At 42.7% G+C, this 24,339-nt stretch overlaps 1 protein-coding gene across 11 annotated transcripts in view; it reads right to left on the bottom strand.

Moving 5' to 3' along the window:
- Nucleotides 1-24,339, bottom strand: part of LOC126175303 (cuticle protein 16.5-like) — a 147,371-nt gene that overhangs the window by 14,690 nt on the left and 108,342 nt on the right. For 2 of the 11 annotated variants that reach the window (XM_049922002.1, XM_049922004.1), the window contains exon 3: nt 17,937-18,120. The exons of 4 other annotated variants lie outside the window; for them this stretch is intronic. In XM_049922002.1, coding sequence (XP_049777959.1) covers nt 18,013-18,120 — 108 coding nt within the window. In that variant the 3' untranslated portion in view covers nt 17,937-18,012. Of the gene's footprint in view, nt 1-17,936; nt 18,259-21,613; nt 21,643-24,339 lie in introns of those variants that run through there. 5 more of the 11 variants (XM_049921996.1, XM_049921995.1, XM_049921986.1 and 2 more) reach the window with 3 other exon arrangements.

Below are 24,339 nucleotides of genomic sequence, written 5' to 3' on the forward strand. Positions count from 1 at the left end.
ATCTTGCAGCACCCGATCACAGTTGACACTCGACTATCGTCTGCAACAAATGGTTCAAATGGCTCTGAGCACTATGGGACTTAACATCTGAGCTCATCAATCCCCTAGAACTTAGAATTACTTAAACCTAACTAACCTAAGGACATCACACACATCCATGACCGAGGCAGGATTCGAACCTGCGACCGTAGCAGTCGCGCAGTTCCGGACCGAAGCGCCTAGAACCGCTCGGCCACAACGGCCGGCTCGTCTGCATCGTCAGGACCAAGTGGCTGTCAGTGTTCATCAGTATACAACATTCAGAATATAGCAGTTAATAAATAGTCAGTATACAGTATAACAGCCCACGTACAACTGACTGTCATTTGCTTATGATAGAAATGACGGAGATGATCATCGAAATTGTGTTTTATTACAGTATGTGGCGGCAACGAAACCGAGAGCGCTTTGTGGAAGTTTCCATTTGTTTTAAAATAGTCGGACACAGTTTAGTTTTCTGTCGGTTAGTTATTTTATTACTACTAGTGACGTTGGTGTGTAGAACCTATGAGACTGGCGACATACCACAGACTTACGGAAAAATATCATCAGTTCAGTTCCAAAGTAAACAAGTGCAAGAACTATCGCACAATCAGCTTAACATCTCATGCACCCAAGTTTCAGACAAGAACAACGTACAGAAAAAGTGAAAAAAAAAGAAAATTCGGGAACTATTAGACGACGATCAGTTTGGTTTTACGAAAGGTAGACACCAGAGAGATAATCGACCTGGAAAATGCGTTGGACATTGTAATATGGTGGAAGGTGTTCGAAATCCTGAGAAAAAGAGGAATAAGCTACAGGGAAAGACGAGTGATATACAATATGTACAAGAACCAAGAGATAACAATAAGACTGGAAGACCAACAATGAAGCGCTGCGACTCAAAAGGGGGTAAGACAGGGATGCAGTCTTTCGCTCCTACTGTTCAGTCCGAACACTGAAAAAGCAGTGACGGAAATAAAAGAAATGTTAAGAACGGGATTATAATTGAAGGTGAAATGATTTGAATGATAAGTTTCGCTAGTGACATTGATATCCTCAGGAATCAGTTGAATGGAATGAGAGGTTTAATGAATACAGAGTATGGATTGGGAATAAACTGATGAAAGGCGAAACTAATGAGAAGTAACACAAATAAAAATAATGAGAAACTTGGAAGCAAAACAACCCCTGAGGGATGAAGCAAGGTACACATAAAAAGCGGACTAGCACAAGCAAAGACGGTTTTCTTGGCCGAAAGAAGTCTACTAGAATCAAACATAGGCGTTAATTTGAGGGAGAAATTTCTGAGACTGTACGTTTGGTGAATTGTACGGTAGTGAATTATGAAGAAAACCGGAGCTGAAGAGAATCGAAGCGTATAACGTGTAATGCTGCAGAAGAATGTTAAAAATTAGATAGATTGCTTAGGTAAGAAATGAGGAGATTCTCGACAGAATAGGCGAAGAAACGAATACATGGAAGACACTAACAAGAAGAAAGAAGAGGATGATAGGAGACGTGTTAAAATATCAAAAAGTAACCTCTGTGGTCTAGATAGAGGTGTAAAGGGTAAAATCGGCAGACGAAAACAGAGGTTGGAATATATCCAACAAATAGAAGGTATCGAGTTTTTAATTCTTCGTGTTTCGTATCTTCGCAAGACATTGAACACTGGAACTTTCATGTTGCACTGTAGCCAGCACTGGCAAAGGTTTGCTCTTGAGCCAGTCGTGTCTGTAGTCCCAGTGTGCCCCAATTTCTCAGCCGCTCACCGCGGCGGTAGTATTACCCGCCTCCCGTGTCAGGTGACTAAGACGGGAGGCGGCGACTGGCCGCAACCGGCTGTCCCTGCCCCACAGCTGGCGAGTGCAGGGTGGCCACAGTCTGAAGCAGTTCGCCCTCTCCACAGTCGCTGCTCCACACCGCTGTCCATGCAGTGAATTTTTTATTTAAGTCAGTGATTAATTTCTGAAATTTTAGGTACCGGAACGTACCTCTTGAACCATACAAACCCCTACTTCCCCCACCCTCCCAACCCACCCACAGCCATAAAAATCGGAAATTTGGATGTTTGGAAACTTCAGTTAACTTACAACGAGAAAAACCTTTTATCAAAATACTGTTCTGAAATTCAGGTTTGTAAAACATATTTTTTTAAATCAAAACAATAAAAATACAGGATTTAATGTCAACAACGGGTGCTACCGTCTGTCCCCATGGCAATGTCACTTTTCTCCCTAGTTCTGCTCGATGTACACGATGAACATTAATAAAACCGACAAACTGTAGGGGCAGATTCCTAACTGGAAATGGGAAAAAAGTTTTTATGAACATATGTCCGGAAATGCATCATTGCGAAGGTAGATGGCGCTGACGAATTAAAGTTCCACTGTCCAAGTGTCATGTGTTCCTTGCGTGTTGCAGGTGACAGGGACAGTAGCGTACTTTGACTTACAGAATGTTGTCGGGCAACTTTCCTGGAGCTTTTACAAGGGTTCGTATCAATATCCTGTGGAATACGGCTCTCCAGATCTGGTGTACGCACAGCTCGCCATCTCCCTGCACGTTCATCTGTCTGAAAGGACCACTGACCCACAAACTCCCTAAATGGGCTCGAAATGTTGTGTGATGTGGTTCGTGTCTGTGAGGGTACATGTTTTGGTATAGCCGTACTGGCTCTCGACCATTTCCACCTGTCTTACCATACACAAACACGATCACGGCTTGTTACGGGCATAAATACAGGGACGTGCTGCTGGTTACAGTACGCTGCGTCAATCACGCAGCCTGCAGTACACGAGGAACACACGACACGTGGTCAGAGGAACTGTCATTTGTCATCGTCGTCTACCGTGGTAACGATGCATTTCGGGATACATGTTCATACAATTTTTTTTTCATCCATTTCCAGTCACGAATTCGTCCCTGTAGTTTGTCAGTTTTTTAAATCTTCATCGTGTATATCGTTGAAAGTCTGTAATCTTCGTGAATATGACGTCGCGTTTTCAACTGCTGCCAGTCACAACGTTCTAACTGTTGCAGTGTAGTTGCGCGATGAACATGTGTCCAAATTAATTAATAACACTTGTAGCCATTGATGACGATGAAGATATTCCTGGCCCATAGGAGTCATGTACAATTTCCACTTCACGAAGAGATAGGAAAAACGAAGCTCGATGTGAAACGATACACGAAGTTAGATGTTTGGTAAACATTTTAAACGTAATTTGCCTTCTACTCATTGAGTTGTACTGCAGCTCAATTGGCTTAAATCCATGTTTATTACTACAAATGTGCGAAAGAACTGAGCACGAACAATCCTGTAATACGTATTCACGAAATTTTAAATCCGTATGCCATTTGTACAATAGCACCTGATCGGTGCGTGGCGCCTGAGTTGGTACCAACGCAGGATAAAGTGAAAAACATTCCCCTCTCTCCCCCTCCTCACCATGCAACTGCAGTAATCTTTTTTTTTTCACCTCACCAACACGAATGACACTGCTATGGGGACCGACTGTACGTAATATTCTTTAGTCTGATTTTGTCAGTCGTAACTTCCGTCATAGTGAGTGAAAAGGAAGTCACAATTTTTGCGTAAGCAGATAATAAATAAATAAGTTTCTAACTATAAAATGTAACCAATCGCATAAAAAAAATATCTTTTATAATTTAACCACTAAAAAGCTACATTTCCTTGTTGCGAACCCCGTAATTATTTAGCTAAGCAGGTGCACTAAGAAAATAATTCCACAAGAGACAAAATGAATAGAATTTTATTAGTTTAAAGCGAAAAACTATGTTCAGCTGCTATGGCATAAACTACGACACGAAAGGAAGAGGACTTCGTAACATCAGATTATACACACATTCATTTCAACCAATCCTTGAGTTATTTATTTTTCATTAATACACATGACACGAGACGTCGCCAAGCTACCAGATCGGATCAAAGAACACTCATTTTAACAGAAGAAGACTTAAATGCTATTAAAATGTCATTTTAATTTATTCAGCGAACAACGGAGTTCACCTCATCTTAGTTATACTGTACACACACATACACAGTACCTCGACGACGCCCCTGGCCGTCGCATGACGTTGGTCACCCACTGCCGTGGTTCACTGGTGCCAGTGCAGCGGCGAATTACACTGACATTGCGGTTTAACACACGTGTACCCTTTTAAATCTCCGATGCCAACATCTTCAATGGAGCTAAAAAAATTCCTAGGGAGGTGCCAGACCGCTTTTCCGGGACCCTGATTTAAGTGAAACTATCCTACAAGTGCAGTTAAATTTCGCAAACAGATCCTTGTCCGACCACAAAAGCATAGTACTATTTCTTGTGTAATGGGACTTTAGAGCCGTAGAGCTCGCTTACTCGACATATCGTCCTCTGTTGTTTCGAAGGTGGCTGTACGGAATAATTACGGATGCGTTCTCGGAATGATCGTTCGACCACTCGCTCGCCGATATAGGTAGGCGTTCCTCCCATCTCCCAGCCCCCAAGCTCAACATTTCCTTACCATTGTTTTACCTTTGTCCGTGTTTATCTTGCAATTTAGATTCCGTTGAACTGCTGTTCCTAGTGGTTTCCCATCTCCGAACGAATTACAGTGTTAACGGCTAAATTCATAGTTTTGATTTTTTCACCCTGAACTTTAATTCACTTCACTTAGATTAGAATAGGCTCCAACCCCTGCGGTGTCACATTGTCCTGAAAGTGTCGAAGTCTGTCGGAATGCACAGTGGACACGAATGGATACAGGTCGTCAGACAGAATGCTTACGTACTTGTTACCTGTGAGAGTCATATCTAGACGCATCAGGGGTCCCACATCACTCCAACTTCACACGCCCCACACGATTATGGAGCCTCCACCAGCTGGAACAGTAGCCTGCTGACATGCAGCGGCCATGGATTCATGAGGTTTTCTCCATACCCGTACACGTCCATCTGATCGATACAATTTGAAACAACACTCGTAAGAGCAGGCAACATGCTGCCAGTCATCAACAGTCCAATGTCTGTGTTGACGGGTCCAGGTGAGGCGTAAAGCTTTGTGTCGTGCAGTCGTCAAGGGTACACGAGTGGGCCTTCGGCTCCGAAAGCCCATACCGATGATGTTTCGTTGAATGGTTCACACGCTGACACTTGTTGATGGCCCAGCATTGAAATCTGCTGCAATTTCCGGAAGGGTTGCACTTTTGTCACGTTGAACGATTCTCTGCAGTCGTCGTTGGTCCCGTTCCTGCCGGGTCTTTTTCCAGCCACAGAAATGTCGGAGATTTAATGTTTTACCGGATTCCCGAAATCCATGTGGCACTCGTGAAATGATAGTACGGGAAAATCCCCATTTCGACGCCACCTCGGAAATGCTTTACCCCATCGCTCTGGCGCCGAAAATCACACCGCGTTCAAACTCACTTGAATCTTTATAACCTGCCATTGTAGCAGCAGTAACCGATCTAACAGTGGGCCGACACTTGTTGTTTAACAAAGGCGTTGCCGACCACAGCACCGTATTCTACCTGTTTACATGTCTCTGTACTTGAATACACATGTCTATAACAGTTTCTTTGTGCTTCATTGTAAGTGAAAACTTACGTGCTGTAAATTTTTGTTGTGAATTTTGAAATAAACACATTTGTGGACATTCACTATGCGAGTACTGTTCAGTTCTTTGAAAAACACGTTACACCACACAGTTCTCTGTTTACTAACAGCGCACGCGATAAATACACTCCTGGAAATGGAAAAAAGAACACATTGACACCGGTGTGTCAGACCCACCATACTTGCTCCGGACACTGCGAGAGGGCTGTACAAGCAATGATCACACGCACGGCACAGCGGACACACCAGGAACCGCGGTGTTGGCCGTCGAATGGCGCTAGCTGCGCAGCATTTGTGCACCGCCGCCGTCAGTGTCAGCCAGTTTGCCGTGGCATACGGAGCTCCATCGCAGTCTTTAACACTGGTAGCATGCCGCGACAGCGTGGACGTGAACCGTATGTGCAGTTGACGGACTTTGAGAGAGGGCGTATAGTGGGCATGCGGGAGGCCGGGTGGACGTACCGCCGAATTGCTCAACACGTGGGGCGTGAGGTCTCCACAGTACATCGATGTTGTCGCCAGTGGTCGGCGGAAGGTGCACGTGCCCGTCGACCTGGGACCGGACCGCAGCGACGCACGGATGCACGCCAAGACCGTAGGATCCTACGCAGTGCCGTAGGGGACCGCACCGCCACTTCCCAGCAAATTAGGGACACTGTTGCTCCTGGGGTATCGGCGAGGACCATTCGCAACCGTCTCCATGAAGCTGGGCTACGGTCTCGCACACCGTTAGGCCGTCTTCCGCTCACGCCCCAACATCGTGCAGCCCGCCTCCAGTGGTGTCGCGACAGGCGTGAATGGAGGGACGAATGGAGACGTGTCGTCTTCAGCGATAAGAGTCGCTTCTGCCTTGGTGCCAATGATGGTCGTAAATGTGTTTGGCGCCGTGCAGGTGAGCGCCACAATCAGGACTGCATACGACCGAAGCACACAGGGCCAACACCCGGCATCATGGTGTGGGGAGCGATCTCCTACACTGGCCGTACACCATTGGTGATCGTCGAGGAGACACTGAATAGTGCACCGTACATCCAAACCCTCATCGAACCCATCGTTCTACCATTCCTAGACCGGCAAGGGAACTTGCTGTTCCAACAGGACAATGCACGTCCGCATGTATCCCGTGCCACCCAACGTGCTCTAGAAGGTGTAAGTCAACTACCCTGGCCAGCAAGATCTCCGGATCTGTCCTCCATTGAGCATGTTTGGTACTGGATGAAGCGTCGTCTCACGCGGTCTGCACGTCCAGCACGAACGCTGGTCCAACTGAGGCGCCAGGTGGAAATGGCATGGCAAGCCGTTCCACAGGACTACATCCAGCATCTCTACGATCGTCTCCATGGGAGAATAGCAGCCTGCATTGCTGCGAAAGGTGGATATACACTGTACTAGTGCCGACATTGTGCATGCTCTGTTGCCTGTGTCTATGTGCCTGTGGTTCTGTCAGTGTGATCATGTGATGTATCTGACCCCAGGAATGTGTCAATAAAGTTTCCCCTTCCTGGGACAATGAATTCACGGTGTTCTTATTTCAATTTCCAGGAGTGTATTTACAGGGCGATCAATCACGGACACAAAACGATGCCCCCGGAAGAAAACAAAATGAAACTGTCACAACCATCTGGAGATCTATTTAAAAAAAAATCCGAAACCAGTCATGGTTTCATCCAAATAAACCTTGTTAAAGCATACGAGCGGCCGCTTGTTGTTAGAATTCTAAACCTAGTAGTATTACAGTCGCGCTCTCAATCTGTCAAAGTTTTATGAAATAGCGAATTTAATTGAGACTTATTGGTTGTAGTTTGTTCTGCAGCAGGACAGTCATCCCAAACACACTTGTACATTGTGGTGGACTGAAGAATATGTTTTGGCAAATTCAGCCACTGATTTAAATCCTGTTGAACTCTTATATAAGGGACTAATCAGGGAGGTCAGAAAATTGACTGTTGATGATCTGCGGGAGAATGTACGGATGAGTTGCACTCCACTATCTACAAATACACCACGAAATCCTATCTTTAGAATGCCAAGAGTTAATGCAGCTGTTTGGAGGGCAAAGGGTGGATACTTTCAAATGGTTCAAATGGCTCTGAGCACTATGGGACTCAACTGCTGAGGTCATTAGTCCCCTAGAACTTAGAACTAGTTAAACCTAACTAACCTAAGGACATCACAAACATCCATGCCCGAGGCAGGATTCGAACCTGCGACCGTAGCGGTCTTGCGGTTCCAGACTGCAGCGCCTTTAACCGCACGGTCACTTCGGCCGGCAAGATACTTTCAAGAGGGTAAAATGTGAACCATATTGGATTGTACTTAAGGAGAGAAAATTATTATTTTTTTGATCTATTTAGTTTCTGATGTGTTGGTACATTGAAATAAAGTACATAGTTTTTATCATGAGCGATTGAAAACTTTTGACCGGTAGTGTAACTTCAACCTATCAATACACCTTTTAAATTCTCTCTCCTACCCAAGCGGTTAAGTGATTTAACATTCCGGTCAACTGCTTGTAGAACGGCAGGTTTGATTTTACTGATGACTACGTCCTCCTGAGTTGTCTCTGCCAGGAGATCCGAATGGGGGATTATTTTAGCTACGGAAAATTTTACCCAAAAGGATGAATCTTCATTAAATTACACACTAGAGCTGAATGTCTTCGGGAAACATAAAGACTGTAGTTTTCTCTTGCAGTATGACAACAACACAGCCATATTGTTTACGGATACAAGGCCAAGTCTGTCAAACATCCAGACTGTTGTTCCTTTGATTAGTGTAAAGGCTGCTGCCTGTCTTCAGCAGCCTTATGTTCGCTAACCACTTTGCATCTACCTTTCCGATGTCGTTGCATCTACGGTACACATATCTGTGTCGTCGAGGCATGCAACCCATCCCACCGCGCCGAGGTCCTTGGTTCGCAAAGTATGCAGATGATTTGGGAAACGGTCCGAGGATCGATAACTGTAAAAGAACTAATTCAACGCACTCTTTGATCACCCACTACTCATATTCAGTATGCGACAATATGCAAACAACTTGTTTCGTGGGTTTCCAGAGGCGAGTGCCTGTAACACATGATGAACACTAAATGTGTGTTTACGGACGCCTGACACTTTCCTACCAATGGAATGCCTTTATATACGCCATAATCTCCCGTTTCGCAAAATACAAAATATAGTTTAATCTTAGCACTTTATTACACGTAACTTTGCCCCAAAACACTACTAAACCTGTCCCATAACTTCGCCCCAAGACATTTCTAAACTTGTCCATTCATCCTTCACTATTGAAAACAATCTTGATATTGTCATTCATAATAACTTCTACTAGATGTCGCAAAATCCCTCCACAATTCATGACACCAACTTCTCATTGTGAGGAAAACGCCGTTATTTCGTTTTATTTGTTTGTTACTATACAGCAGTTGTGAGCCCCAAACTCGCCAATACACTACAGGTGCGAAATAGCTGTCAAAGTATGCTCCTCTTCCTAACAAATGACTCTGGAGGTTACCAGTGACCTCGGAAGGATGGAGGTGGTTGTCAGTCATGGATCCTGTACTCGAAAACGGCCGTACACCGTTACACGTGGAAAAGAAAAAAAAAAGAAAAAAAAGAGGCGTATGGCGTCGTTGGCTGGGAGTGGCTGCCTGCCGCGTAATGGGAAAGCGTAATGTTTCACCGTACAATATAGCTGTTTCCATACATTATATGAGAATTGTCAGGGTGACTGTAATGGGTGTGCGTACTGCTTGCTGTCGAGCTTGTGTTGTATGATGAGGAGAGAAGGGTGAGGGTGACACCAGGTGTTGACATATACCCTACTTCTATTAAATGGCGCGAACAGTAAAATGTGGTAGTCCGGTTTAACGTCCCCATCCGAAAGACGCTTCATTATCAATAGCAATACATGTCCTCACTTCATATACAGTTCACAACACGAAAATATTTGGAATTTGATGGAAAACGTTGACGCAAGGCCTGGTGTTCAGAAATTTCGCTCCATGACCTCTCTTCCCCTTGCACCCAAATACTGGTGCTGAATATTCTTACCACTACCAGTTGAAACTGGATACCTCCAAGTCGAACGCCGTCAAACGCCAGTACAACCGCTGCAAGAGAAACTTACAAGTAACTTTTATTTGTGATGTTATTTCTTTCTGTGGTTTACTATTATTTACGACTTCTCATTGTAATGTACAGTGGTGCTAAATATTATTAGTTATTGCATACTCAAACATAATTTTTTAAAATTCCTAACACTACTATGAAAAAATGTTACTTCACTCTGTTACATATACTGTTTGCGTTCACTGAACTACCAGTTCTAAATATCTTCTTGTAACGAGCTGAGTGACACCAAAAAATCTATGGGCACCTTTGGTCTGCAGGGCTGTCTTACGTAATCTTCAACTGAACAGCAATGGTTCGTCACAGTTGGGTAGGCTTATGCACTCTTACGCATATTCCTCGTCTTACGAGTGGGCCTGTGTAGTTTGTAAGTGGAACGACCTGAGTGACACCCACGAATCTACAGGGCTGTCTTATGTTATCTTCAACTGTTTAGCAATGGTTAGTCACTGCTGGGTAGGCCTATGCACCCTTACATACATTCCTCATCTTACGAGTGGGCCTGTGTAGTCTGTAAGTTAATATAATTTATTCATATGGTTCCATTCCAGAAATATCAGCTCAAAGATTGTAAGTACAGCACCATAGCATGAATATAACTTGACCAAATAATATAATTTATTCAGTAACTGTGTAGCTGCAAAGAATGCTGACCTAATAAATTTATTAATTACAGCCGGTTGCAAGTCTCCAAATAGTACTTTGGTGAATTACATCGAATTACGACTACTCAAAATGATTCTAGAATACCTAACAAATATGTATTTCTATCGCTGCGAAACGTTCTGATTAGAGCTGAAGACATCGTATCGATCAAGTTCACATGCACCAGTGTTCATGTACAGCGGGAGAGAGGGCGCGGGGGAGGAGGAGGGCAGACAAAATTATGGAAACATAAAAAACAGAACACATTATCATGTCTATTACAGTGTACGAAAACCGTTGCCATACAAAACAGTTTCCAGTCCTTTCTGAGTGGATGAATACAGGGCCTGTCTGGCTTTCAAAGGAATTTTATACTACTCTTCCAGCAAAATAACGACATGTTCACGTAACGATAACAGATGGATAGTGATTACGTGCCCTTCTCCCCAAAATAGAATACGAAGACTTAATAATGAGATCTGGTGAATGTGGTGGCTAGGGGGACATGTGGCAATATATCCTCGTTCTTGCAAAACCAGTCCTGGATGATGCGAGGTATTTGAACAGGGGCCGGTCGTCTTGGAACCCAATATCCCTACTGGGGGACAGACATTGTGTCATGGGTTGGACCTGAGTAGCCAAAAAGGTCGCATAATTCGTGGGAGTAATGCGACCCTGCAGGGTACCCAGGGGACCCATGAAATACCACGATAAGTCTGCCAAATTATCACCGACCCCCTGCCGTGTTTCACTCCTAGCAGATAAACTCGACCAGAAGTTGGAAACGGTGTACAACAAGACTCATCCGATCAAATGACTTTCTTCCATTGCTCCATAGTGTAGGTTTTGTGGCTTCGGTACGACGTTTTCCTTTTACGGGCGTTTGCATAATTGACGAGTGGCTTTGGAGTTCCAACTCGGCCTGCAACGCCGTGCTTGTGGAGCTCCGCTCGTGTTGTTTTGGTGCCAGTTCGCGAGTGCGACATTGAATTCTGCAGTGACTTTTGGATCTGTCGTCCTCTTATTTCTCGTCCCAGTACTCTTCAAAGAACATCCATCTCGATCACTGGATATAGACTGTCGTCCGGTGGTGACGTAACAGATGATGTCTTCCGGCTTTTCCTGTAAGCGGTATAAGTCTTCAGTACGGTGCCTCTAGAAACACCAAACACTTCTGCTCCCTTGTTCACGGAAGCTTCCACTATACAAGTAGCAACAATTTGTCCACGTTCGAAGTCACTAAGCTCCGTCATAATGGACTTACAAACACACGGAACACTGTTGTCAACTCGACTGACACTTGCAACGTATTGAGAACATCGCGGAGATGCCGTTGTGGTGAAATACAATAGCGCAACCTGCGGGATTGGCTAACATCTGCCTTTATGTTCAAGCACGGACTTTCGCGGTGATTCCGTATTTTTGTCGAACCGCTGTGTGTAGTGCAGTGCACGACCCTATGCTTTGTTAAGCTGAACAACGAAGTCCTCCAGACTGACGAAAAGTTCAGGTGACACCAGAAACCGAAGTTAAGTCTGTGTACCATGGCTGCAGTTGTGACTGAATGAAATCATCTCAAGATCCCGCAGATCGTTAGTGTCTGTTGCCGACATAACGTTCATCTCTTGTGAAAATTTCAGTTCGATGCTCTGATTGCAACTCTTACGAAAAATTCTATTGAGCCATATTGCATTCCACCCAGAAACAATATGTTGCCTGTCCCACACTAAATGAATTTTACATCATAATGTCGAATGCCTCTGCAGCCGGCGACACAAAGTATGCTGTTCCAAAGGCGAGCTGATGAACGTGCCAGCTTAAGTATGCTCGTGCCTCCATTACTAATTTTCTTCAGTTGAGCAGTGTTAATATTCACTAAAAGGTCATTTACTTTAATCTAGACAATCATTACACTAAAAACGTACTACAACACTTTTTATGACTTTCCATGCTAGCTTTTTGACCTTGCAGGTGATTCTGCAATACCGCAAAAATTTGGTCCTTTAACCAAAAAAAAGGAAAAAATTGGTAAATCTACCAGTCTGTGAAAATACATCGAAGCAGGCAAAGATATCTAAATATTTTCCCGCTAGCTAATACAGCGTGTAACCCTGAAATGTTTTTCGCACACTTCTCACTAGTGCTATCGAATTTTTCACATTGTGCACCTCTTTTGAATTATAGTCAATTTTATTAATCACCATTTCAGTTGAAGCTAATTTTACCATAAAAACGTTCTTATATATATAAATTTCCGACAGAGGAATCTAGATAATGTGTATGCTTATATTGTGCTGTCACCTTAGTATGTGTACAAGAATCAGTTATGGGGTTCTGGAAACATTTACGTGTTTCCTACCTTTAATTTATGTTTTGGCTTATGATCTCGTTAATGTACAAACAGATATTTTGGCCAGATGTAGTTGCTGGAAGTAGCTATCATTTGATATAGTGTAGATGTGTGTTAGTAAACTAAGGTGACCAAAGTCATGGGATAGCGATATGCGGATATACAGATAGCTGTAATATCGCGTACACAAGATGTATAAGACAGTGCATTGGCGAAGCTGTCATTTATAGTCAGGTGATTCACGTGAAAAGATGTAAGGCGTCATTATGGCGGCACGACGGGAATGAACAGATTTTGTACGCTGAATGGTCGTTTGAGCTAGGCGCATGGGACAATCCATTTCCGAAATCGTTTGGGAATTCAGTATTTCGAGATCCACAACGTCAAGAGTCTGCCTTGAATAAAAAAATTCAGGCATTATCTCTCACCGCGGACAACCCCGTGGCCGATGGCTTTCACTTAACTATTGAGAGTAGCGGCGTTTGCGTAGAGTTGTCAGAGATAACAGACAAGCAACTCTGCGTGAATAACCACACAAATCAATTTGGGACGTACGACGAACGTATCCGTTAGGACAGTGCGGTGAAATCTGGCGTAAATGGGCTCTGGCGACAGACGACAGAAGTGAGTACCTTTGCTAACACCGTGATATCGCCTGCAGCACCTCACCTGGGCCCGTGACCATATCGGTTGGACCCTAGGCGACTGGAAAACCGTGGCGTGGTCAAATGAGTCCCGAGGACCAGGAGAGTAGTGCTTAACGTCCCGTCGACAACGAGGTCATTAGAGACGAAGCACAAGCTCGGATTAGGGAAGAATGAAGAAGGAAAGCGGCCGTGCCCTTTCGAAACAACCATCCTAGTATTTCGCTTATGCGATTAGGGAAATCACGGAAAATCAAAACCAGGATGGCTGGTCATGGGTTTGAAACGATGACCCCGATTTCAGTTGCCAATGCAGATGGTAGGGTTGTCAACAAGGCACTGAGCAAGTTGGTGGTTGCTCCATAATTGTGTGGGATGTGCTTTCATGAAATGGACTGTGTAACGGAACATATTAAAGGCTTTACTGTACCGAAGTATGCGATACCCTCCAAATTCAACCAGTTTAACGAGTATTTATGATTATAGAAAAGTTATTGTGTATGTTAACAATGATTGCATAACATGTCTGCATAAACAGTCAACCCATTAAATTATACTGAGTAACTGACCCACACAAAAGTTTATATCACTTGATCACTGATACAGCAAATGTCATCATGTAAAAACACTAAGTTCATCTTAAATAATTAATATGAAGTACGAAAAATAGTGGACAACTTAGGTATTTTGGATCTCCTTAAATAAAAATCACCCAGTGAAACCTATTTGTTCACTAGGAGCGCTTTCACTCAGTATTCACGTAAGCAATCCTATTTTAGACGAAAACCAATGTAATTCTTAATAATTCATGTTAATTACTTATTTATGCAAATTAGAGAAGTCAGTTGACAAACTTCTAAAAAACGGCCTTTTTGTAACAAAGAATTATTCTGTCAAGTCAACAAATCTGTCTGTCATTTTAATAACATGTTAAATTATGTCACTCGATGCAAATTAATAACTTTTCTGCACAAATTATGATAACAGATGTACATGTGACTTATAAACTATATCTCTTTTTAGTAGTTCTTTGACAATGTTATAAATACGAGCAGCAAGAAGGGTCGAAAGGCAGTCGGAATGTCACTTCGCTAAAGTGTGTTTGTGTGTTATTGTTTGAGGTGGATAAACAATGCAAAGAACATGTAACAGAAGTATTACTTTGTGTTGTGTCATGGTCTTTGGTGGACAGTGGAATTAAGATGGCCACCAGAGTAATAAATATTTGAAGTTTACATATTTGTTGGTTTCGCTCGTTCTTTATCATCAAAAGCATATAAAAAACACGGGACCTCATGTTTTTAACCCTAGACAACCAGATTTAGAGCCAGCATCAGCATCGAGACAGCAGCGATCCAGCAAGCAGCAGTGATTACTACAATGCATTTTAATGGCGCCAACCTAACATCAAGTGCTAACAAGCTCCGTAAATGGGAGTGAAATAGTGCGATTATAGCAATTAGCAATTTCTACGACCAGGCGACCATTACAACTGGATCCTTCGATCTAGATGAACCGATCATTGACTGGAGATGGTTATGTTCTGCTACATGGAGACCATTTGCAATCATTCGTGGACTTCATGTTTCCAAACAATGATGGAATTTTTATGTATGACAATGTGCCATGTCATCAGGCCACAGTTATTCGTGACTGGTTTGACGAACATTTTGGACATTTCGAACGAATGATATGGTCACCCAGATCGCCTGCAAACCCATCAAACGTTTATGATACATAACCGAGAGGTCAGTTCGTGAACAAAATCCTGCCCCGGCAACACTTTCGCAGTTACGGACGGCTATAGAGGTAGCATGGCTCAATAGTTCTGCGGGACTTTCATCGACTTGTTGAGTCAATGCCACATCGAGTTGTCGCAATACGCTGGGCAAAAGGATGTCCGACACGATATTAGGAGGTATCCTATGACTTCTGTCACCTCATCGTTTATTGATATAAGTGAATATGAAGTACTAGTGATTCGAATAATAGTGTTTTTAGTTTATTCGCTGTAGCTTTATCTATTTCTATCGTATAAAGCACTCTGATACGTCAATAAGCTCGTTTCATCAATATTAATAAAACGAACACTCAGATTTTTCATAGCATTAATAGAAGATAATAAAAACTGATTATCGTTGGATACAATCGCCAGCTCTTTCTCTAGCTGCAGCGGTCAATTGTCGAAGTCACCCGAGGGTGCCACGTGTGCAAAGTTCGACTTGCTCCCCTGGCGCACACGGCACACAACCGCAAGCTCCGGGCCAGGCCGCAGACATCGATTACTCGAAGCTCCGCCCTGCAGCCCTTCGAGCCGCCAGCTGGCTGCCCATTTATCATACTTCTCCTTTGGCAATTCCTCCTCGTAGGCCGGTGTTTAGAAAGCCAACGCAGGCAGTCACGGTACTTGCCGCCTTTGTCTGTCACGTCAGCAAGTTGTTCACCTCGCCTGCTTGTCTATGTTTGTTTACATTTCTTGCTGTAGATCACTATTCAAAATAGTTGAAAATTGTAATTATGGTTAATTTTTCGTAAATGACAAGGAAACTTCTTGAAATATGTAAATAAGGATATTTTTAATTATACTTGCATTTATGTTTTATTATGATTTACGTTCTATACGTTATAATTTAGGCGTGTGCGCAGACTTGTCTTTACAAGCTAGTGATGTTAAATTTATGTAGTTTAGATACAGGGTTACTACCATTTTCAATCTATGATGGGAATTATTTACATTTTACACTGAAATTTTTGGTCGACCATAAGGCTTCACTCTAGAAACTTTTTTGATGTCTTGGAATGAGTAATGTCTATGTATTATCACATGTAACAATTCGATGTGTTGTTATTATTACGAGGTTGAGTCAAATGAAAACCTTAAATATTGTTTTAAATATTATTTATTGTGCAGAAGTGGTACAAAGTAGCTGTATCACTTTTCAACATAATCTCCCCTATGCTCAATGCAAGTCATCCAGCGCTTACAAAATGTATAAATTCCTTTAGAAAAAAATTCTTTTGGGAGTCCGCGCAACCACTCATGCACCGCGTGGTGTACCTCTTCATCAGAACGGAACTTCTTTCCTCCCATTGCGTCTTTGAGTGGTCCAAACATATGGAAATCACTTGGTGATGAGGAATGGCGCTATTCCTTGCTCGCTATCTTTGTTTCCGGTTGGTGGAAGTGAACCCAGGTTTCGTCCCCAGTACCTATTCTTGCAAGGAAGCCATCACTTTCTCGTTCAAAGAACCAAAGAAGTTTTTCACAGGCATCAACAAGTCGTTCTCTCATTTCAGCAGTCAGCTGCCGTGGTACCCATCTTTTGTGAAACTGGAGCACATCAAGCACAATGTGGTGCGCTGACCCATGACTAATCTGTAAACATGCTGCAGTGTCATTCAGTGTCACTCGGCGGTTTTCCTTCACTATGGCTTCAACTGCTGCAATGTTCTGTGGAGACAACTCGTTGTGCCTGACCTGGACGAGGAGCCTCTTCCACTGAAGTCACACTATTTGCGAACTTCCCACTCCATTCGTAGACCTGCTGCTGTGACAAACATGTATCACCGTACTGAACCTTCATTCGTTGATGAATTTCAATAGGTTTCACACCTTCACTACGCAAAAACCGAATAACAGAACGCTGTTCTTCACGCGTGCAAGTCGCAAGTTGGGCGGCGATCTTTATACTTGACACTGCGACGGTATGTGTACATCTGCACTATGCTGCCACCTACAGGCCATTCTGCACGCTGTTTGTAGCACGTTTACCAACATATAGGATAGCGGCTAAAATTCCGATTTGTTACTACGAATTTAAGGTTTTCATTTGACTCACCCTCGTATTTTTGTTGCTACTCTAGTATTTTCACTTCTTTCACATGGAGTCAAGTTATCGATGGCAGATTTGCCATACGTCAAGTAAAATCCAGCAATCGAAAGAATAAGAAGAAAACGGTATCTGACTGCCAACAACAGGCCATTAAGAAGCAATGTTAGGAATTCCTGTTTTTTGGTAAAGTAAACCTCATACATTGAATCTCTGTTGTACTTCCTGCTTTTTTTTTGTTTTAAGTGACGATTTCCTTTGGGCAACAGTTATCAGAACGAAAAGAAAAAAAAATCTGTCAGCAATGTTTACCGAAATAGGGGTAAGTATGTAAAAGCGATTTGATTTAGATGCAAATCAAAATTTTTCGCTGCCTTAAAATAATAGCACAAATATAATTCAGGGCATATTTTTGTTTCTTAATATTCTGCTGTGATACTACGACTATTCCTAGACGTGCAGATTTTCATTATCGGTAATATTATTGTTTTCCTTGTTTTTCGGATAATTGAACATCCATTTCACTGTCAGTTGACACACGCTACGGTACAACGCTTCAGCTTCAGAGTTCATTACTTCTCGAAAGTACAGTCAGATCACGTTGCTGTAAAATCAAAGGACGATGTATGTGTGTAGCTTCTCTAAATCCCAGAAGTATGGCATCAGAAAAACGGTGAAGAAATAACTCACAATAAATTAGGTTTGTTTTGTTATGTATTTCGTAACATTTATGTATTTACAGATGGCAGTACGCCTGCAGTAATCCTGTCGTTCAGTGGATCTTGAGGATCGGAGCCGCAGCTGCGTAGGGCAGAGGAGCGGCGATGGCGGGGGCGGCGACAGCCAGAGGGGCGGCGCGCAGAGCGGGGGCCACGGCCAAGGCGGGGGCGGCGGCGATGGCGGGGGCGGCGTAGGCCACGGGGGCGGCGATGGCGGGGGCGGCGACGGCCGCTGGCGCCACGGCGACGCCTCCCAGGTAGCCGGCCGACACGGCGGCGAACAGCAGGGGCAGGATCACCTGTAAGCACACAGCACGCGTCTCACATCGCTGTGTTCCAACACCGTTCGTGAAACAATTATATAGTTCCTTGATTTAGGGACTGTGTAATTTCACGAAATCAAGTAAGGCGAATATCGGATTTGTTCCTTTAAATGGCAGATGGTCAGTTTCCTTTCCGTCCTTTTCGTGTCAGCTCTGTATCTTTACTGATCTCATCCTCGGCTTCACCTTAAATATTAATATTTCTTTCTTCTCATGTGGGACGCAAACAGAAAATAATGGCATAATTTAAATGAGTAGGAATGGCATGTGTTTGAATATATGTAACTGAGACAGTGACATACCATTTTCTGGCCAACCATGAGTGCCAGTCCTTTTCACTTCTGTAATTGGACAAGTCGGTTTCCGGGTGGAATGTGTTTTCCCCTAGTCTTCCTAAACGGGTGGTGGATGGAGCCCAGTAGTCGAATTTCAAAGGTGCGCATTTACCAGAACGGGCGGTATGTTCAGCACTCTTCGTAAAGCATTTTCCAAAGTACCTCCGAGAGAGCAGCACCTTGGAGGCCCTCGTTAAGTGGGGGCAGGAAATGGGCTCTGAAGGCCTTCATTCTGTTCCTAATGCTGATTGACTGAAAAGCGTGAATGTTGAATTACTTTGTGGAGCGGTCTGGAGATCACGAAATAGAGGATTCGTTCGGAATCTCTCGTGTGGCAAAGAAGTTGTGAACCTTCTGGGGTGGAGGTGGTGTCTTCACTGTGTACATGAAAAGTCGGGAGTAGGTGATCCTTCGTGACCAATCAGTTTCGTTAGTGTAACCCGAAGGGCTGGAAGAATTCGAAGTGCATTCGAAAATGCGGACGTGGAATTCCACTTCGCGCTTTACAGTCTCTTTCGGCGACTGTTGCGGATAGTGATCACTGACTTTTTAGGCAAACAAAGAGCAAAGAGCAACCTTAGAGCAGAGCACTGGACCATTAAGTAGCAGGAGATGGTGTGGTGTAAAAGTTAGGGACTTGTCGAGAGTTAATGGGTACCAATAAATTTAATTTGTGTCACGCTGATTTTAGAGTGATATTTTTTGTGGCTCTCTCCCTATTGAGTTTGAACTGTGTTCCTTTTTTTTGTTGTAATGGTAATTGTCAACACCAATCTCTAGTAGCCATTTGAAGAGGGTCTAGTGAACTGTTAGCGCTGAACCTTCCAGTCCAGTGGTCGTATATTGGATTCTGTTCTGCAAATATTTAGATAGCTATAGCGTCCTTAGTGAATGGCTTGTGCAAAACTGTCCAAATTCAGTGGCCAGATCTCTTTTCTTCATTTTCGCATGACCAGTTTTGGGCCAGCTGCCTTCTTCAGGTCATGTGTTACAATTACAGACTAACCTATCGAAAATGAAATTGAAAATTCACTGTCATGACAGTCAGACTCTTTACCAGTAGCTCAATATGATGTCAATCACTCGACTAAAATAGTGCGAAGAATCCAGTGATTCCACCTAACGTATTCACGGTAACGTCAGCAAAATAAGGAACTAACGATTATGTACTGTATTCTTGTACTGTCACTTAGGTGACATAAAACAATCATATGGTGTATACTATTTCTTTTCTTAAGCACACTGAACGTTATTAATAACCTCTGTTTCAGAAACAACTTCATCAGCTTCCTTCAGGTGTTGCTGCTTCTATTGTAGGTAATACCCTATGAAAACAGAGTAACTCGCATGATCGCATGATAGCGGAAATCCATGGTTTCACATCAGCGCACACTCCGGTGCAGAGTGAAATCTCATTCTGGAAAGATCCCAACTACTCTGATACATTCAATTGTTCTTGTTTGTTACGTGAGCGGAGCACTCACACTAGCGAAAGTGATTAGCTCCGTGGAATTCATTACAGAAAGCATTATTTACTCTATAAAATCGGTATAGTTCAGTGATAGATAGATATAATTTTGATTACTCGAATGGTATGCGACCGCATCCTCATGTTACCTCATTAATCAATATTTCTGCCTCTATTGTAGAAGTAATTGAAACGTTAATTTATAAAACACGGTGTTTCACTTGAGTTTGGAAAGATTTCATCGAAGATGACTGCCTTTATTGAAGGCTACGCTCGCACAAACAATAAATCCCTGAAGAAGAAAACCGGAGGACTACGCTAAAGAAGAAATGTCCTTTCTTTTTCACCAATTTTATAACTGTAAACGGGTCATTCTGTCACATGTAAACAGAATTACTTAAACATCATATTTTGCATTCAGGAACCAAAATATGTCATCATATTTTCATAGCTTGGTAATTACAGGCAGCTGTCGACACTACGTCAGATATTTCCGAAATATTGTTGATAGGAGCTAGTACCAACATCATAAAAAGAGTTATACATCTTTTACTTCACGACTTAAGAAAATTTTGTCCCTGCGTGGCTCTGTCATCATTTCAGACGTCAGTCTGATGTTATTCAATGAATAGCTTTGACCTCTACTTGCCAGGAGAATGGGCAATTTACTGTGGTACGTAAGTATGACACCTATGTAAAACGAGCAAGAGACGAGTAAGAGACTGCTTATGTTTTAATATTGCAGTTTGTACCATACTTTATATAGAAAAATTATTTGTATTTGTTCCGTAAAGTAGAGTCATATAATTAGCCGCTTCAGTTTAAATAATTTTATTGTTTCAAGATGACGACCGGTTTCGGGAAATTATATGTCCACCTTCAGGAGTACAGGACCGCAGAAGAGAAAATGAAGAAACTATAACAAGCGACTGTGTGACAATTAACACCTTTTTTATGATTACTGTGGTGAGTCTCGGTCCGACTATAAATATGGGGTTAATACAGTCAGGTTAGTCAGAATAAAAGCACGGATGTCGCACCAGATATCCACAACATGACCTAAGAAATGTGAGCCGTCGAAGGAAGAAAAAAGAGAGAAAAATGTTAAAAGAACGTCACCGAACAACGTAAGATAACTTTCACCGTGAGGTGTGCAGCCGCCGCACACTGTGAACACTAGGTTGATCGTGATTTTAAACCAATAAAACTATTTACAACTGAAGCGATTAATTATGTGACTCTATTACAAAATTAAGCTGCGGATGTCCTAAACATATGTTGCGCGTTTCCTAAAGAGTACTTTAGTTGAGTAATGTGATATATTTTTTTATTAAGAAAGTCTAATGTTGGTAACTGGCAATAAAATCGGTTGCCATTTTACAAATGGAAGATACACTACAGAATAAATCACCACCCCTCCCCCCCGCCCCCCATTTTGTTGATTAGTATTTTCACCACTTCGTAGGTGACGTGGACGTGAAATAAAACTGATGAAGCCAGCAGGAAACGAGGCTCCCCGGCGACTCACCAGCTTGTACATGTTGAGTGCGTTGAGTCGGCGGTGCAGACTGTGCAGACCAGAGGAAGGCCTGGGTTTATATACCTGCAGAGCCACGCCCGGCGACCTTCCACACGACCTTGCCTCCTGCAGCGGACCCTGGACAGCCGAGTCCGGCGGTGCTCCCATTGTCCGGACAGCAGCCGTAGACATCGCCACTCTCGTTATTCACATTACAAGGCAAAGGTCAAGAGAGATGTCATATACAGGAAGTCTCAGACCTTAAGCGTCAAAGTTATGCACACGGTAGTAGAACCTGTAACAACTTGTACCTTACAGCAACTTACAGCTGGTAGCAACTGTAGAATGTGACGACCGTCTCACTCTACCCATGTCTTACGACAGTTCATGAAATTTTGCAGCCTATCTCAGATGTCTTTTTGTCAGTTGTACGACGTGTAGACTGCAAGGGTCTTAACAACCGGTTTCAACACTAATGATGGCATGTGAGCCCATAGGAAGATGTCCATATGAGTGAAATCTGGTGATGGCAGTGGTTCTCCCCTTCCAATCCACAGGGACTATATTTTTCGGGTAATTAAAGACTGCAATACCAAAGAGAGACTGTGCATGGCCGTGTTGAAAACACATCCTGTTTCAGACTCCAACATGTAGGCCAGCAAATCTCGAAAGTGCCAAGAAATGCGCATCATTCAGCATATAATGTGACATAGTATTATTACGACACCCAAGGTAAGAGAGAATCGTTAGTAGTAGAGTGAGGTGAGGTAGTAGTATATGTTTTCATCATCTGAGACGTGAATATTGTTGCTCTTGAAAATACCATCACAGTTGAAATAAACCCTAGCCAAAGTAAAATACTTGCTATAGAATTTTCGACACTGAAGCACAGCCCAGGCTAATGCAATGACGGGTTAAATTATAGATTAATAATTATTTGGTTTGATGTATTGTACTTGTCGTTGATGTTGTTCTCTACATTGTATTCTTCGAACTGTTCATTTAATGGACAAGTTGACGAGCGTTTATTACTGAATAGGGTCAATTGCGATGCTATACTATCATTCTGTGCGAAATTTTTTGTTGACTGTAACATTGGCGAGCTTTTAGTTGAATTACTGATCAAATTTCTCTCAATATTGTATACAGTCCGATACTCTTGTTCCACTCTGGGTGTCGCCCACTGCGAAACTTGAGGACATCTCTGAGAAGGTGGTCATAGAATGTTATCCGGTATTCTGCCTACTGTTTATTTTAGAAATATTGTTGCAGCTCAGATAAATTTTGTTGGCACTAGATGCCTTTGTCCTGCCATTTTGCAATAATATTTGTTGTATGAAAGCGATTATGTTCTTCAATATTGTCCCACTTACTGGTCCCTTGCCTGTTCTATTCCTTACTTGTTCCTACGGTATTATCTATCTACTTATATTACCAGTTAAAAATTCTTGCATTTCTTAGCGCAACAAGCAGTAATCTCTCATTTTTGATAGTGAGCTATGTGGAAAAACGGAAATTTTTACGCCACCAAAAGAATCGAAATAACATTATAATTAAAATAAAATTAAAAACTGAAATACACTGTACTGATCATCCACAACTGAGATTTGTTTTACATTTCGTCAGGACCAGATTTTGTTTCCTGAGCCCTCATCAAACAACTGAAGTCTGAACTGACAGTCCACTTAACATCAGCGAGAAATGCTATGTGTACAAATACTATTATTTCCAAATATACAAGACTATTTTACGATAACATATCAATAAAAAACACAAACTGCAATCCTTAATTAAATTATTTGTACAAAACAAAGAATATGCTATAATGATGTTTTCGATTTTAAAGGCATGAGCACAGTTCCCTTAAGTTACCGACTGAAGTAAAAATGTTGTAATACACCAATTATCCACGAAATGATAACTGTCATTAAGTGTATTGATAAATATATTGAAATAGATTCAAATTAGGCATAAACAAATAAACCTTATATTACATTAAAAGTTTAACGTATAAGAATATAACGGCCAAAACAGATCAGGTGAGTTCTACTACAGACTAATAAGTAATATACATAAAACTGCTGCTGAAAGCGATGAAGAGGCATAACAGGAGCGAGCAGGTGGCAGGAAGGAGTCAGCCCAGTCTGGGGAGTGGGGTATAGTTATACTATTTACATATAGCACATTGCACTGTTTGACAAAATAAGTGGAGCACTCGGAATACATGTTCAGATGTTCATGTAGTTTCTTAGACATACACACCATCGGTGGGTCTGTAATCGATAAGAGCTGCAATTCTGTGTGCAGGTACAACGATCACCAGCGTTTATAAGCGTTTTCGATATGTAGTGTTGTTACCAAGCCTGGCGTGTTATAAGGAACGTGAACGGCGTCAGATGTTAACTGATCACTGTGAAGGGCACGGAGATGCCACACATTCGTATGAGAAGACGTTATCAGCACTTGACAGAGATTCAATTGGGCCTAACTGTGGATTTCAATTTGGGGAGCCATCGAATCGTGCAGTTTTCAGATCTGTGGGACATTCCGATTTGGAAGTGGTCCCATGATTTGTTACATACAAACGCGATGGCAGACATACTTGTCATCAATGTTTCAGTCGACTGCTTCTGATCACCACAAAGCAGAATCGCCGTTTTATGCACCAAGCACTTAGTAAACCCTGGACGTCTGCGTCTGCCGTCTGAGAACGAGTGCTGGACTCCTTGCAACGT

The sequence above is a fragment of the Schistocerca cancellata genome, chromosome 3 (assembly GCF_023864275.1).
Source record: "Schistocerca cancellata isolate TAMUIC-IGC-003103 chromosome 3, iqSchCanc2.1, whole genome shotgun sequence".
Classification (NCBI taxonomy): Eukaryota; Metazoa; Arthropoda; class Insecta; order Orthoptera; family Acrididae; genus Schistocerca; species Schistocerca cancellata.